Source organism: Nipponia nippon, unplaced genomic scaffold (genome assembly GCF_047370975.1).
Source record: "Nipponia nippon isolate SJK-2023a ecotype South Korea unplaced genomic scaffold, ASM4737097v1 scaffold_18, whole genome shotgun sequence".
In the NCBI taxonomy this organism is placed as follows: Eukaryota; Metazoa; Chordata; class Aves; order Pelecaniformes; family Threskiornithidae; genus Nipponia; species Nipponia nippon.
The window spans coordinates 1,437,935-1,455,511 of NW_028262334.1; the positions used below are offsets into that span (position 1 = coordinate 1,437,935).

A 17,577-nucleotide genomic window follows, 5' to 3' on the forward strand; every position below is an offset into this window, starting at 1 on the left:
ACTAATACATTCACCTATAAGCTGAAACATAAAAAGGAGAACAGAAAAACAAAAGAAGAATGAAACGGCAGCTTTACAGAACCTGGCCCGAGAGGAGTTCAGTATTTAACCCTACCGACGTTTCCTGTATCATCTTGGGCAAGTCATCAACATTACCTGCCTCGGATCCCCGGTCTGCAAAATAAAGCTCTTTTTCTTTTTTTCCTCCTCTTTGTCATCAGGGCAGGTACCATCCTTCTGCTGGGCATTCTGCACCCAGCACACTAAGCTCCTGATGGCTCCTGGCACGTCCAAAAACTACTCAAATGCTAATAATTATTTCAAGAAAATGCTAGATATTCAGCAACTAAATTACCACTGCCTGTGACTGCCAACCTTTCGCACTGCCCATCACCGCCTCCCCGCTCTCTGCACTTCGAGCATCCCGTTTCCACGCTGGACAGTCACCTTCCATTTATTCTTGTCTGCTTTCTCCTCTCCCTTCTTGTTATCACTCCCTATTTCCCTCTTTCACATCCCTGTCTCAGCCTGTTCTCACCTCGCTTCCCGCACCGTATTTATCACGTCCCCTCATCCCATCCAGCTTTCACCTCTACTTTCCTCTTTCCCTTCTCATTCTGCACAAACGCACCAGCCCGCAGACACAGGGGAGTCTCACAAAGCCCACAAAGACCTGAGCTTGCCTGCAGTCAGAAAATAACTAAGCCCGCTTAGACCCAATTTCAAATGAGATGAAAATCTGCAAGTCTGAAGTATAATAATACCAATGCACCATTAATAATACAGTTTCTCCTTAAAAGTGTTTTTACTAAGGTTTTGCAGAGTAGGAAAGGAAACAAGTCACATAACAGAGGACAACAGGGAGAAGGAAAGAAATATCTCAACATAAAGAGTAAATCTGTGTGACGGATAACTAATGACGCTATTATTTTCTTGTAGTATGTTCATCACTGGCATGAAGTACCTCTCCAACTGAACAGAAAATTCCCCTTGAACGAGACTGCAAACTGCAACGAGTCACTGGATCCCAGCCCCCAGGTCAGCTTAATGCTCCACTTTGGGGGTGAAAGCGAAGGGCAGACCCTTGATGCAACCAGTAAAAAAGAATTAGCTTCCCTCCTATATAAAAGATAAAAAATAGCAAACATATAGCAAACCATTCAATCCATTTCATTTTGCTTCCTCTCAGACTTGCAGCCAGCTCAAAGTTCAGCAGAAGTTAATACTTCTCCAAATGATTTTGTTCTCAGATGCTGTAAAAGGTATTTTACACATTGCAACTTTTGTTTGAGCAATTAATGGGGCAAGTAAATTCCCAGCACATAAAGGGACCCTTAGACCCTTAATACAAACAAAGGACCCTTAGACCATCTCATCTGATATATTTATCTATTACTTGTAAAATTCCATATTTGAAGAGGAAACAAATCATTAGAAGACTGTGAAAAAACATTTTTGGACAACAACGAAATAACATGGAAAAAAATTTATTTCTTTTATTCTTTTACTTTTGAGCATCCTATAATATTACTAGAAAATCCCTGACAGCAATGTAACATCCAACTGACTTCATTATTTAACAGAGAAATAAAAGTGATCAGTGGTGCTACCTTAATTAGTGCACATGCTCATTCAACTCTTCGCCTCATCAGCTGACAAATAAAGTAGGAATGAGTGAAACCCAGCAGTTTCATTTCTCTCCATAACCACGGCCCATCCACAGCCGTGCCCACACAGCCCAGCTGGGTGCATCCCTACGCGCAGCAACGGCGACGCAGAGCAAATCCCAGTTGCTCTTGCACGGGCTGGCACGCAGGACAAGGACAGGGTTCTGCCATTTTCTATCCCACGTTCACCCATTTCTATCCCATTTTCTGCCTTTGCACACACTCTAAAGTTTATGCTAAGCCCACTGCCAAGTCATTTCACTGCAGTGAACTAACGCTCTTATAATTATCAAGGATGATTAACAGCATATTCCACCCAAGAACCCTGTTTGCAATGGAAGGGATTAAAGCTCAGCAACACTTTCCCACAACCCCCCTCTGGTGCGTGCATCTCATCCAGGAGACGAAGCAGCTTCACTTATGCAAATGATATTAATGGAGAAAGTTTACAAGAAGGGAGCCAAAAGCAATAGCTATGTAGCTACCATTTCAAAATACGCACTATCCTCATGTTCCTTGAGGATCATTTGCATTATCACCGCTGAAATCCGAAACGAATATAAAAGCTTCTAAGTACATGAATTTTTCAAGAATAATTACACTGAATTGTAATGTCAAGGACTTGCCCTTCCACCAGAACGCTGCTACTGAGAAATTACAAGAAACAGAAATCGGAGCAAAATCACATCTCCTGGCTCCTACTGCGATTAAGTAATTCATCAATCATAATTTTTTTTAAAAACAAGTACAAAATTACTGAAGACATGCCAATTGTTTTAAATCTTTCCATATCTATAAAATGTTTAGAACTTTCTTTAAAAGTAGCATGCAAGTATAAACATTAACTGAGCTACCAAGAACTACGGCCAACGTTGACTGAAACACACCACATTCACCTGTGATTTATTTATTCATTTATAGTCTCAGGATGCAATTTTACAGAGACTTAAATGTTTATTTGCACTCTCCAAATCCATCATAAAGTTGCTAAAATTAAAGATCCTGCTCCAAAGGTCTTTGAACTGGAAGCATGACAGGGTCAACAAGTCCAATTCAAAACAACGGCAGAATGGCACACAGCCATTACAGCCAAAACTTTTTTTTTTCTTTATAAAAGTGCGTTTGAAAGGTTTAGCAATGCAAGATTGATATCAAAATTGAAAACTGTTAGGAAATATTTGGCCAAAGAATCAGATCTTCTCAGAACTCTTTTAAACAACAAGTTTAAGCTACAGAAAGGTTCCCCTATTTTTTCTCCCCCCGAGGAAACTACCCCCTTTGAACAGGCAAGCATCCCTCCAGAGCCTTCCATCCCAAACACCACAGCAGCGACTCTCCTCAAGCAAAACAAAAAAAAGAAGCGTAAAATTGTCTTCATTGATTTTTTGCTTCTCGTTGCGTGTTTTAACCTGGCAGTTAAGGTCCCAGAAGTAAGGGAGATGTGAACAAAGTAACCGTACTCATTAGAACAATTTGGAAAGAAGAATGGGAAGGTCTGGGGTAAAAAAAAAAATAAAATAAAAAATCAGAGGACTGATGCAGAGAGACACAGAATCGCTTAAATGTGAAAATGAAGAGGATGTGATGGGGACATGGGAAAGCCAGGCTGGAGACTTAAGAAACCCAGCAAAACGATGAGAAGGCTCAGAAAGGAAAGTCACCTCGGAGGCACTACCTCGGCTATCCTTACAACCCGCCGAGGGCTGGGAATCAAAGCCAGGAAAGCCAAAACGCTGAAGGGTAGCCAACAAACTGCAGCTGCCCGAACCAAACTCCTTCCTGACCAGGTCTGCTCATGGTGCAGCCAGGCTTATTTTACCAGATGCTTAAGGCCTCAAGGGTAAAACGCCTACCCACGTTTTGTCTTCTTTTCATTTAAAGTTCAGCTTAACGAGGACTTGTATTTCACAGAGCTTGCTTTCCCTTCTGAAATTAAGACAGAAATGTGGTAAATAGAGTAGCAGCCAAGTAGCACCCACAGCGCTGTCGCACGGAGGCTGCATTCTGCGCTCGGCCCCTCGGGAGAGGGGCGTCTTCCTCTAAGGTCTGAGGCATTGAGTATTTTATTGGGTTCCCCAGCACTTTTTATTTTCTGGGAGGATGCAGAAGCTACTGGGAGCTCTTTTCTCATCTGCACCTCAAGCAGAGGTAGCAGCTCCTCATGGGTGAGGTGCACCCATCCGTTCCCAGCTCCATACGGAGCTTCTGCAGCCCGCGTCCCCGCGGAGCCCCCAAGGCTGCGGTGAGGTGCGGGGAGGCCGGAGTGCAGGTGGTGCTTGTCTGGTGCGGTGCACCGCAAACACGCTCCATCAGCTGGACTGAATTTCTGTTGGCGTTTGATTTGCACAGCTCTACCAGATCCTGAGAAATCTGTCTTTTCCCCAGTTCCTTTCTCAATAGGACACGACGCATGCCGACAGGACAAATTCCTGGCACACTGGAAGGGGACTGGAGGGTCTCTATATGGAAGCGGTTTCTCCTAACACTCCCAGAAATTTTTATTTATTTATGCAAGGCATATTTATATAGGTGTTTATTCAGTATTGGAATGATTTTCTTGGAGAAACTAGTAAGCATGGGGTGAAGCTCTTTCTGCAGAAAACAGCTGTATTTTCTAAAGCTAGAAACTGCTGCTTTTACACCAATTTAGTTCAATTAAATTATGTGATTCGGTTTATGCACCTGGACCTGACGGCTCCTGATAGACTTTTCTCTAATTTTATTAATCACCAAAAAAATGCTATTATTGACAAGAAGATTAAACCAGGTCATTCCACATGATTTCACCAGAACAGAAACCAAGAGCTGCATACGTTCATTTCCTGATGTTATAGTTCCAGCGCTTTGCTAAAAACATTTCACATGGGAAAGTCCAGGCACTGAAAAGCCGTCATACCTATAAAAGGAGTAAAAGCTATAAGCTTCAATTTTACTGAAAAGACAAATCTGCCTGTACATATCTCCCACTAGAAACACCAAGCGTGCTCTGTGTGCCGCAGCTCCACCGAGCTCTCTCCAGTTGATGCACCCAGCCCTGGCCGCTGCTCCCGGCGGGTCCCAGCAGCAGCAGCAGCGCCCGCAGCCCATCCGCACCAGGCACCGGCTCCGCACGGGATCATGCAGATGCATTACACCTATAATGCAACATCGCATTATGGAACCTTTCCCCAAAAACACCCCTAGAAACATCCCTCTGTTTTTAGCACAGTAACAGAAGTCTGCACACTGATCTCTTCCCACGTCACCCTCATTTACCTTTTTTCTTAATTAAGGTAATGACACCCGAGGGAAGGTCTATGTTTCAAAACATAAGCTTCAGCCTTATAAGCATCCCCACAGGAGAACTAATTGGAACATCTCTCTTAAGGCCAGATCTGTCTTTCCCGTGCCAAGATGCTCCAAGTAATGTATGCTTAGAAGCTGGGACAGTCCTGGGCCTCCACCACTTATCTGAAGCTCAGAAAATCTAACTTCAACCCCTGCATCTGCCAAACGTCCTGTGTGTGAACAAAGGTACATCATTTATTTTCTAATTGGCTTGGCTTCTGATCTGTACAATACAGGTAACAACAGTGCCCTTCTTCCAGACTCTCGTTTCTTGTCTATTAAAGCTGCAAGAGCTTTGCAACAGGACCTTCGTCTTCCCATGCTCTTCTGTATAGGCCTGTCCTTTATTAAGGTATCAGACACTGCAGTTACAACAAATAACGACCTGAACACCCAGCTGGCATGGGGAGCAGCATCCGCAGCAAGCAGGAGCCCTCCTATACAGGCTCCTACACTGACAGTCCATATCCATCCCTAAAGCATGCTAAAGAAGTACTGTACTACAAAGCTAACTTGAGATAAAAAGCAAGTACACTTTGTTAGCAGCCCCAGCTTTCCGTATGTATACTAAACTATTTTCAGAAAGCCAGCTTTTTACTACCTTCTCAACCACACACTTCTACTGACAGCAAAGTTAGGGGGCTGAATTTCTAAACAAAATTTCACTACTCTGTCATCTACACTCACCCTGAGCAGGACTAAGCTATTCCACAATAAAAACACGAATGTTCAGTCTCTCTTGTAATGCTAGTTCAGAAAAAAACAAGTTTTTTCCCCCTCCTCAAACAGCTACCATATGAATATTCAAGCACGCCTTTTCACCCAAGTAACATAAGATATGAGCTTCAGTCTACATACTTCATCATTCCTGAACATGTGAACTGACCTTTGAAACATATACATTACTGTGAATTGCACTAAACTAAACGAACAACAGCTTTCTTGGCCATAATCGTCAATAATAATTCGATACTTTAAGTAAGGAAATAAAAAAATAGAGGGCTAGTCTAGGACATATCACTCAAGCGTGATGGGCAAGCACAGTGCGCTCGCACTGCTCTCTGGATATCCCACTGAACAGCGCTGTCACTTGGGGGGCAGGGGGACAAAAGGCATGCTCAAGTGTCTCAAAAGCACTCTCACAGGTATTTTTAGCACTTGAAAAACGGGCAGATGCCCTGCTGTCTCACTGAAATGAGAAGACATTCACCATCTCAGAAATATTAGTTGCACCTACTAGATGGCAATGCTTTTGGAAGCACAGGAACATGGCACGCATCCATTCAAGTAGTTTACTACCCACTTCACGAAAGTGCCCAGTGAACTATGAGATGCTCCGTTTAACGGGGACGCTCTGACCTTGAGAAGTACAAGTCCACGCTACTTGCCTCCTACACAGACGTACTTCAGGTTCACCTACAGCACTTAGCCTAGTTCTCAGAGCACCTGCCTGCTGTACACCACGTATTCAGCCATCTTTCGCTCTCACCAAGCTTTGCTTCCTTTACTCTGTGCTTAGACGTTCAACTCAGTGCAATACAGTATAGCTGCAAAATAGTAAGTAAGTTTATAAAACCATTTCATTTGGAATCCTTTTTCCTTCTGCAGTTTCACAGATTACATGTCGATGAAACCATTTTGAACAGTCTGGGTGTCCTGCATGCTGGTTTCAATTACTTACTTCAAATTTTTCAATTCAATTTTTAGGAAGTACTGGAAATGGTATAAAAATACCAAGAAACAATATTGCAAGACACTAAAAAAATCATAAATGTCAAACAAAAACCTAAACTGTTTTGAAATTTTAGACAGCCAAGCTTAAGAAGTTCTGCTAAAATAATTTACAGTCATTATTGATACAAGCAGATGGAACAAGCTTCAATAAAGTACCACCACCTCACAGAGCTGAAGTTACCGCGACACAAATTCATCTGAATTAACCGTTAGATCCTTAATCCTCTGTATCATCTCCTATTTAATTTTGCAATCATTGCCACCATTTCTGTGCAAAGCCCAGTGTATGCATAAGCCTTTGAAAAATCTGGGCCTACTTTTTTTCTGAAAACAGTACTTTTGAAGGTTTCTACCATCTGCATTCAGATAGTGAGGAAGAAGCGTAATATAGGACAAGGCTTCCTGGAGCCACTACATTCTCTAAACAAACCACATATAAAGTAGGGTTTTTTGCTATTGACATCACTGATGAGAAACTGTTAGACCCTGCCGCGCTGTGCCTTGGCCCAACAACACAAAAAGGCATCCCAGGTCCCACGCTTGCCACCGGAGACAAGGGAACGCAAACGGACAGGGGCACCGGCAGGAAACACCACCAGTAAACGTGACAAACCCTGCATCAACACAGCGAGCGCTGGCGGAATCAGCGCAGTCAAACTTCCTAAGCTTCACAACAAAAGAGTGTTTTAATGAGGGATTCAGGGGAGGAGTTTTGTAGACCTGATGGCAACGAACGGCACGGACCGAAGCAGGCAGTGCCTCCCAACTTACGCAGGGCAATGACGGGAGCTGGCAGCACCAGCCAGCTGCAGTAGTTTTCAACACCATGACATTGAGCAAGAGATGTTCGGTGAGTTGAGCGCTACCTGCAGAAGCCCAGAACTGAACGCTATGCTTGAAGCAACAAAGAAGCACCTAGAAAGATGCAAAGGGACGACATCGTAATAGAAACAAATACAAAAACTACACAGACAATTGTCAGGAAGATTTTTCTTCGAGACAGCACTCTAAATGAATAAGCACAACAAGAAGGCACTGAACAAAGCCAGAGAAAATACCCGCAAAGTAATCGAGACTGACAGCAGAGAGACGGAGGAGTTTTAGCCTGTAACTTAGAGATGTTACACAAGTTTCAAAAGGTACACAAACATGCTGAAGGACACATCAAAGAAACAACTGAAATTCAGAGAAAGAGTATAGAAATGCCAAGAACAAAATTGAAAAAGCAGAAGCAATACAGGACAGAGTAATGATGCTTAACTCCTAGCGGGAGATGTCGCTTGGGTTTCGCCAATATTCAGCACTGTAACAGGAAGAAAGCAAATCACAAATAGCTCAGGATGGAACTGGAAAAGAAACAGCAACCAATGAACCTCAATTAGTGTTTTAAACAAGTTAGTTTGAATACCAGGGAAGAAAGCAAAGAGCACATCACAGACTAAACTGTCCTGGTGAGAAGCAGCTGGGGTACCACTGCGCTAGTCTTCATCTCCAGAGGTAAAGTGAAGATGGAATGATAACTGAGGAAAAATGTAATGTCAAAAGTCTGATTTTTAAGAAATAAGTGACTGAAACATGCCTTTTTTCCCTCCCTAGAGGGGTAGGATTCAGAGGAAGGTAGGAGACCAAAGAAAAAGGCTGGGAGAAAAATAAGAATTAACTTGAAAGGGAGGTAATTACTGAAATAAGCAGGTTAGAAAAAGAAAGATGAGATGAGAAACATCTACAACTGCAGCAAGAGAAAGAGGAGAGAAGCCTGGGCAGACCCGTGCTATGTTTTGTTACCATGCCCTTGGTATTTGTACACCAAAAGCACCCTAAGCTTATGTGATGTTTATAGTAAGGAAGCTTTAACGTTAACTTTCCTGGCGAGGCCGCAGCCTGTGCGAGGACAGCAGTGCTGTGTGCAAGCCCTCTGCAAGCCCTGCACCCTCTGTGATTCCAGTTACCTGATTTCCTGGACTATTTTTCTCAACTTCACATTATGCAAATCTTTTAGTCAAAACAGAAGAAGCTGCTGGCAAATAAAGAGAGCTGTTACATAGTGTTCTTCCACTCCCTTTGACCAAAATAAGGGAAATTCAAAATTTACATGGCAAAGGGAAAAACTTCAGAAGCCTGCTGAATAGCCTAAAAAATTAAGAGTGCAGTTAATTTACTACTTTCCCCCCAAACTCAAAATATTTGACGGTAATTCTGTAGAAAAAGATTATGTTTTCATATTTGCTCATATCGCAATAGGTATGTCTTCTTTCCCATTTTAGGTCCTATTTCTGCAGGTCACTCTGCCTTTGACAGCCCTTCTGTCCACCCATGCGAATCTACCCGCAGAACAGGCTTTTGAGAAACAATGTAAAACTAAAAGATATCGCAGCTTTCCCAGTTCTTGGCAAGGCTCTTAGGAACGAAAGGAGGAAACGCAGAAGGGAAGGAAAAGCAGATGACAGAGGATGGAAAAAGGGTTGTTTTGTTTTGGTGTTTTAAAAAAACAAAAACACACTAAGCCTCTTCCCTAGGCGCTCTTCTCTCATTAGCGTTTTCTGTCCTCTTTCTTCCCAAATGGTGATATTTAACGATTTCGGTACAAAAACAGTCTGAGGATGCTTCATGTAAACTCAGCAATAATCAGCCCCACGGCCAATAAACTCTTCACCCTCGTAGTTTATTTGCTGCTAAGCCTTGGCCTGCAGCCTTGGAATTTATTCTGCCTGCACTACAGCTATTTCCTTGTAAACAGGAAGCCCCCTCAAATTTGCATTACAGTAAACTCGGTTATTTCATTTAGTGTCAGTCTTATCTCAGAAAGATAAACCGGTGCTGACAGGTGTACCAGGCTCCAGCAAAGAGATAAATTGTAATAGGGGGGTAAAACCTTTGTAATATTTCTTGAGGAGATAACGTCAGCAGCGCCGGACTCCATCGCTGGGCAGTGGTTGCCCGCCAGAGATAAACTGACAGCGAACGCATTCCTGCGAGAAGAAGGCAGCAATAAGGCAGAGACATTTATTTTCAAGCGTGGATGTGATATTCCAGTGACCTTCCTGCTATCGGTCCCAGTGACAGCCGAACACGACGACGGCTGCTCGCAGCCCGGCGCTACAAAGCTGTGCTCATGCTCCTCCGAGGAGCTGCTCTCACACACACACACACACAGAGAAATAAAAAAAAAATTTGGAAAAATTGTTTGATTTCAAACTCATATAAGACAGGACTTTGTGTGTTGTGGGTTTTTTTGACTGTTACTATATCAACCTGCATTTAACCAGCCGATTTATATAATTTTAAATGAATCACTTTGCCAGTGATACAGAATATTTAAGTATACCGAACATGCCATGTCTGTTTTAATGAGAGGGATCGAAAAAAACCAACTAGAAACCAGCATGAAGACATCTGACACCAGAATAACGGTCACAATTTCCTACTGTATAAGGAAATCCCTGGTTTCAGTTAGAAGCTGAGAAGTTCAGTCATTTCAAGCAACCTAGAGCCGTTTGTGGTCCCAGGCTTAGGTAAGTCTCTGTTCTCATTTATGTCCACGCTTCCTCTCATTCATCTGCCGAGCCGCCTTACACGTCCCCCGTCCCACGGCACCCTGGCACCGCTGACAGCTGCTAACCTCTCTCTCGCTCGAGGCCTCTCGCCTTCCTCAGAGCGTGACACTCCGGGGGGGGATGGCAAACAATCTTTTCCCTTTAATATTTCACGTAATCTGCAAACAGGTTCTTCCACACGCAGCTCTAGGAGGGAGGCATTTCAGCCACCTAACCCTTCACCTTTCCTCCTCCTCCTCTGCCAAACTTGCTCTTGCACCTGGCTGCCGTTTCCCCACCCCACCGAGCCGAACGCGGGTGAACCATCTCTCCAAGCTCAGGGAAACTACCAAACATCGACAAAATGCAAATCCTGGAGAAGGAGAGCAGTACACCGCAGGTTCTTCAGGCCTCGTGCTATGCTACGAGGCTGGCGCCACGCTTTGCACAAGGGGATTTTGGTCCAGGCAGCGGCTCTTGAGCCTCCCCACAAGCACCAAGGGTACTGTTATTTCTCAGGGCCTTGGAAGGACCCCTTCACGCTCTCCGCATCCCCACCTTCCCCCTCCCTAGAGGGGTCACGTCCCTGTTGCAAACAGGGAGCACCGCTGCACAGCACCGACACTAAGGACAGTAACAGATGCAACCAGAGCACTGATAAACGTAAAGCTACCAGCCCTCCCAATAAAGCACACTGCACCTCACTTTAGGCTAAATTTTATGGACATTATTTTTATAAGTGTTTCCACATACCAGGACAAAAACAGGCACCTTTGTCTGGCCAGCAAGCCATCCTCAACTGGACCTTAAAAACGACTGCCAAACTTCTTTATCTGAGGTTTCACTGCCTCTGCAAGGGGGATTAACATGGGCTGGGCACCCCCGTGCCCCTCACCTTCCCCTGCTCTGCAGCCTCACTGCGCTACCCAGAATTCAGGCAGAAAAATGAGTGAACAAGTGAGAAGAGGGCTTCAGCGATCTCTCGTTCATGGCAGACAGCTAGGCTAGGCCACCAGTAGGCTTGCAAACTGCCTACACATCTTGCAGTAAATTTTGGTTTAGATGTTTTTCCTGTTGCAACATTTTGTTTGCTGGCTACATCTTCATTTTAAATATATATACACAGAGCCATGACAGAGAGGGAAGGCTTACTTTTAATTTCAGCAATAAATAAGCGATGCTCAGGTGATTTTATAACGCCTGCATAACCAGGGACTGTCATTCAGAAGAAAAGCTGCTTTTACCACCAAAGCCTAAGAAAACGACCTCAGCTATGTCACGGCACCCGTCCGCTCACCCGGCGAGACCCGTGGAAACCCACAGCGATGGAGCCGGCCGCCAGCCCGAGACCTGCTCTAGTTCATTGCTGTACAGCACCTCTGCTCCATCAGCCGCTCGCTAAGAGAAAACCTCTCTCCCGAGTCTGTCCTCCCTCCCCACATCTCCCTGCTCTGTTGTCAAACCTCCTGAAGCATCACCAAAAAAGAGCTCTGCAGAATAAAACAGTGAGAATGATTCAGTTTGGGTTTACCATTTTATTTAGCTCACCACTTCAAGAATCTCTCACCCACCGGATGAAGCATCAAGTTTAGGACCAAATAAACACCCGAACCGTGGTGGTGGGTTTTTTTTTTTTTTTTCCCCCGGGAGAAGCGGGCTTCTCCGCATCTCTACCTACCGAGAAACGCCTGCAGAAGTTGTTTCAAATAAACGCATCCCCCCCGACCCCACCGCCTGCTCCGGCCGCGCCGCCGGGCGCTGCGCCGCCAGCCCGCCCCGACCCGACCGCCCGCACCCCCGGAGGCCGCGGGGGGCCCGGGCACGGCGGGAGGCCCCGCCGCCACCGGACCGTTATGTTCAGCACCGCGGAGGGGCAGGGAGCGGGGAGGCCGCCGGGCAGGGGCCGGGGCCGGGCAGCGGCCGGGGCCGGGCCGGGCGGTACCTGGGCTCGGGCAGGGTGATCTTCTTGCTGGCCCTGGCCGCCGGGGTGCTCTTGCTCTTCTCCATCGCCATCAGGTAGCTGACATCGGCCAGCACCGCCTCCAGGTCCGCCATGTTCCCGCTCCCGCCGCCGGGCTGCAGATGGAGGCTCCGCCGGGGGCAGCCGCCCCCGAGGCGGGGGGTTGGCGGCGGGCGGGCGGCCGGGCGAGGCGGGCGGCGGCGGCGGCGGCTCCCCCTCCGCCGGTGTCGCCGAGCGCCTCCCGGGTGCGCGTCTGCGTGTGTGCGGGGCGCGTGTGTGTGTGCGAGCGAGCGCGGGGGGGGCAGCGGCCGCCTCCCCGCCCTCCGCGCCCGGGGCTCGCCGCCGGCCCTGCGCGCCCTCAGCCCGCGGCCGCCGCGGCGGGCGGGCGGGAACCCCCCCCCCGCGGCCGTGCGCCGCCCCCGCCGGGCCGGGCCGGGCCGGGCCGCAGCGCCCCCCGCCCGCGCCGCCCCTCAGCGCTCGGCCGCCCCCGCCGGGCCCATGGCGGCGGCAGGGCGGCCCGGCGCGGCCCCCGCGGCTCGCAGCCTACGCGGCCCCCGCGGCGCCGGGCGGGCAGGTCGGAGAGCGGCCGCGGGGCTCGGCGGCCACGGGCGGGCGGCGCGGCCGGAGGGGCTGCCCGGCGGCGGCGCGGCCGGAGGGGCTGCGGCGCGGCGGCGCCTGCAAAAATCCGGACCTGGATTCGGCCGCCGGCGCGGCGGGGCCGGAGCAGGGGGGGAGCCGCCGGGGACGCCCGCGGGGATCCCGGGGAGGGGGCGGCCGCCGCCGCCGGGGTCCGCCCGGCCCCGAGGGGCTTCGGCGCCCGCGGGCTGGCGGCATCGCCCCCCGCCGCAGGTGAGGGCGGGAGGGCGGCAGCCCGCGGCCCCCGGGGAAGCGGCGAGGCCGGGGCCGGCTGCCGGTGCTGCGCCGGGGGCGGGGGAGGCGGGGAGCGAGGCCCCGGCGCTGTGGGTTTATGTGTCTTCAGCAACCGAGGAGGCGAGCGCGGGGTCCGCGTCGTTTGTTCCTCTCGGACGTGGTTTGGGGTCGCGGGTGCTCCCCGGGACGCCCACGCCTCGGCCCGGTGGCAGCGAGGGGACGGCGAAAGCCAAAGCCGGCCTGGCACGGCACGGCACGGCACGGCACGGCACGCGTCCGCGGCGCTGCCAGCCGCGCTGGGCACAGGGGCACGATGGCCGGCCTGCTGCTGAGCTTCAGCGCCGAGCCGGACGCGTATCGCTCAAATGAATTTCCTCGTAGTTTATTGAAACATTATGTGCATAAGAAAAATGGGCTACAAATAAATGCATCTGTGTGAAACCCCGTTACTGCTCATGGAAACTCTTTTGCTGGCAAATAACAGCGCGAAACAAGGCTGCACGCTGAAGCCAAACCTGTGCCCGTCTGCCGTCTGGGTGCTCCCGCGTGTCCTCGGGCACCGAGGGGCTCCGAGCAGAGCTCCTCAACTCGTTCCTGGTTAAAAATGTAGTACTAGCTCTACTGCAGCCAAGCAGATATGCAGATTTCAACTTCTTTCTTCTGAATTTCGTCAAATATGTCATAAATAATTGGCTCAATGAAAGGCTAAGTCAATGACAAGTCTGAAGTTTAAAACTCAGCTTGTTTTGAGCTCTTTTCAAGTGCCGCCACTCCTCCTTCCTACATCTTTGTGAAAGTTAATGATCTGATTAAAGCTAGGTAGAGTATACAGCTGGGAGGATTTCACCATGCGGCTCATTATGAACCGTCTAAGAACCTGCTTTTTGTTGAAAATGTTAATTTAAACCAACACTTTTCACCGGAACAGATCCGCTGGGGAAGGTTTCTCCTCTGCCGGTGAAGTTGCTGGTCGCCCCGGAGCAGTGCAGGGGCTTGGGGCTTTCAAGCGAGACGTGGAAAGGAGCAGAGGAGGACCTGGGGCAGGTCCCTCTTGGAAGCTCAGTGTAAAGTTTCCCACCAGCCCTGTTTAAAGTTTTCACTGAGCCGAGCTACCAGATGGAAAGGGATATTTTTATTTTCATAAATCCGCTGGGCTGGCAGCGAACGCTGGGTCTGGCTTGTGGGCCGTGCCGTGGTGCCCGTCACTCCTCAGGCTCAGTCCAGACCCAGGTCTCCTGCCCCAAAGCTTATTCCAGTGCCTCTGCATGGGCTGTCCTTTTGCAGGGGTCCTGATGGGAGAGGCGTTACACCCGGGTGCGGTGATTCCGAATGCTTCCCGTGGTACCTCTCCCCCAGCCTGGCAGAGCAGTCTTGCTCCATCCTCCGCACGGGAGGGGTCCCAGTGCTGTCTGTGAACCCGTCCAGGCACCTACAGCTGTGCACCCTCACCAACGCTTGCAGAATTATTGTTTAGGTAGTTGTAAATACGTAAGTGTACATGGTGCCCTGCACTGTAGCGCATATGAGAACGGCTGGCGTTGTCTAATGACGGGTCCAAAACTGTTTGGCTCCACTGCTGTAAGGAATATTCTGATTTGTTTAACCAGGAGTAAACATCTGTCACCCTTACCACATCCTTAGCCTGGTTACGTGAGCTGACACGTGCACTTTGCTGGCTCTTCCAAGGGGATGGCCAAGTTGCAGATCCTGGAGCCCCTCTGTCCCTCGCCGCTCACAGGTATTTCCATGGCGAGAACTGGTTTTCATTTCCCAAAACGTGAACGTGCAGGAGAAGCAACAGCACTGGAGGGAGGCTGTCAGCGCTGACCTGATAGCGTTGCTAAACACCGCCATCCCGATGCAACCGCACCGAGGGGAGGAGAAAGCAAACAGAAACCCATTACTGCCCGCCTAGCGCTGCCTCGCCGAAGAAGGCCCTTTTGTTTTCTAAAATATTGAAATGACTTTACAGTGATGATGATTGCAATAATGGCCATGAAAACGCCACTTAGGATTCATAATGCTCTCCTTTTTATTCCTGTGCCATGTTTTCGCCATTATCATCTGGATATTATTGTAATGTACACTTCAAAGACATTCTTGATGACAATTTCTAGGAAGTCATGTTTGGTGATGGCTGATACAGAGATGCGGTTGAGAAACTTGTTCTCTGCTTTCTGCTTTTGTGTTTCCATTGGTGCTAGCTGGCGTGGCAGCAGTCGCCAGAACCAAAACAGTGGTGGGTTATAAGAAAAGGCGTTCCCTTCGCCATTTCTTTAAAAAGTGTATTTGCAATGCAGTCAGAGGTAGTGGCAGGACCCGTAGCCACCCCCGTGCGCTAGCCGGTGAGGACGGCATGCTGCTGGCTAGCAGCGTTCAGGCTTCCCTTCTTGCACCCAGCTGGAATTGCTGCACCAGCACGGGGGCAGGGGAGGCCTGTTTGGTAATTGTCACCTCTCGCAGCGTGTAAACCTCATGCGTTTTGCATTTTCACATTCAGACGTTTTGAAGGTCACTTGGGTGGGCGGTTTTTTATTTATGGAGTGGAAGCAAACCTGATTTTTTTTCCTGAAGCTGAAGCGAGCAGAACAGGTAGCGCTAGCATCCATTGCAGGGAAGCTCCGCTCGCCAAGTGCGAATCTGCAGCTTTTCTTAGCATTTGTTTGTATCCCAGGCTTAGTGTTTGTCCGTATTGTAGGTGGCGTTTGCCTTTTGTGTGTGTGTGTTGTTTTATGCATTGTGGGTTGGATTCAGTGTTTAGATGTAGTGTTTCTGCGTGTTTATAAACAGCGCTCTGGGCCTGTGTGTGTTCCCCTAGGTAAAGGAAACCCTGAACTAACCGGTGCCAGGGTTAGCAGGGGTCAGAATAAGATACACTCACGCGCGCTCTGAATGCATTTAAGCATCTCCTGACATTTCTGTGGGTGCTGACTGATACTGTTCAATCAATTTAAACGTGTCTCGAGGTCTGTCTGGGCTCGAGCGCAGAGCTTTGCGTGCGTCCATTGCAGAGCCAAGAAACCCTGCCTCCTCTCTGGTGTTCCTTCCTTCCGAGGAGTGTTTCTCCTACCATCTGTATGAGATTTAAATGTTTAATTTTGCACTGCTCTGCTTCACAGGATGACAGATGATATTAGAGAGTAACGAGTCTAAAGTAGATTTATTAGTGGGCCCTATACTAACACCATCCCATCGAGATAATGGTGCAAAATGGCACACCAGGACGGAGGCGTGTTCGTCCTGCTGCCCTCAGACCTGTGGCAAATCTAATAACAAATAAGATCTCTGCTGCTCTGCCTGGCTAATGCCAACAATATACCTCTCGAGGGGAATGTTCACGTAGAAGATTATAAAATGCTATTTTTTTAAATATTTCTAATCTATTACAAGAAATGCACATGGTTTGAGATTAAGAGCATTAAGCGGCGTTTAGCTCAGTTCCCTCCATGGGATGCTGCTGTCTACAGAGAGAGCAAGCCAACGGCCAGAAACCCGCTGCGTTCCTTGCTCCCCCTCAGCAGCGCTGCTAGAGGCTAACATATTTATTGGGGATGGATCCCGATGGGATCTTACTCTCCGTGGCTTGTTTGTGTAGTAGCCAAGCAGAGAGGTTACGTTTTGCTGCTTCCTTTACTTCTGGCAGTATTATCTGGGGTGCAAGCGTGTGCTTGGCTGAAGGGGGGAGGGCAGAAATCCCTTCCCCAACACCGCCTCCACCGGGCTCCTCTCGCCAAAGAGTTTTAAATCAGCTTCCCACGGCAGGGTTACCTGGAGGTAAAGCACAGGAGCAGCAGCTCCTGCTTAATGAGGTTGTGTGAGGATTCATTAGTAAGCAACGGTAAAGTGCCCAGAGGACAGTAAGAGGGAAATAAATGCAAACTATTCTTAGTAAAAATCAGGCAATGTAAGCCCTCCTCAGTCTGCTGCATTTTCCTGATCTTGCCCTACAGCAGAGACAAGAAGGTGCAGAGAGTCACCGCTCCTGCGCTCGGCCGTGCGGGACACGGCGGAGAGGGACATTTTTAGCCCGGCATCCCAAGAAAACAGCCTCACACTGTCCCCTTTGCCTGTTGGGCTTCTCGGGTTTGCTGGGCTCCGGGGTGGCTTTGGTCCTTCTCCCGACCCACAGCGCGGAGCAGGGCAGGAGGCACATCCAGGCCAAGCAGAGGGGCATTCCTCTGCAGCATCTGCGCCGAGGCTGAAGCAGCATGCCATCTCCTTAACGCTACGCTAATAAGCAGTGAGCGGCAATATGGAAAACAAATAGAGTAATTAATGGCCATTTCTGCTGCTGCCTTTATTCACTGACTATTCCAGTAGGAGCAATTTTACAGAAGACAGCCTCTGCCTTCACAGTGCCGTTGCATTAGGCACCCTCAGTCTCGGGAGGGGAATGAGCGCTGCAGCTCTCGCCTCCTGGAGAAGCACAGTGGCTCCTCCGCATCTCTACAAATTCCTCGTTTTCTCCTGAATACTCTTAATGAAG

At 48.7% G+C, this 17,577-nt stretch overlaps 1 protein-coding gene across 1 annotated transcript in view; it reads right to left on the bottom strand.

The window, feature by feature from the left end:
* The window catches only part of GRK3 (G protein-coupled receptor kinase 3), a 78,959-nt gene extending 66,406 nt beyond the window's left edge, over positions 1-12,553 (bottom strand). Inside the window, exon 1 of the mRNA XM_087754472.1 lies at positions 12,204-12,553. Within this exon, the coding sequence (XP_087610598.1) occupies positions 12,204-12,316 (113 nt within the window). The 5' untranslated portion in view covers positions 12,317-12,553. The remainder of the gene's footprint in view (positions 1-12,203) is intronic.
* Between the last annotated feature and the right edge of the window lie 5,024 nt (positions 12,554-17,577).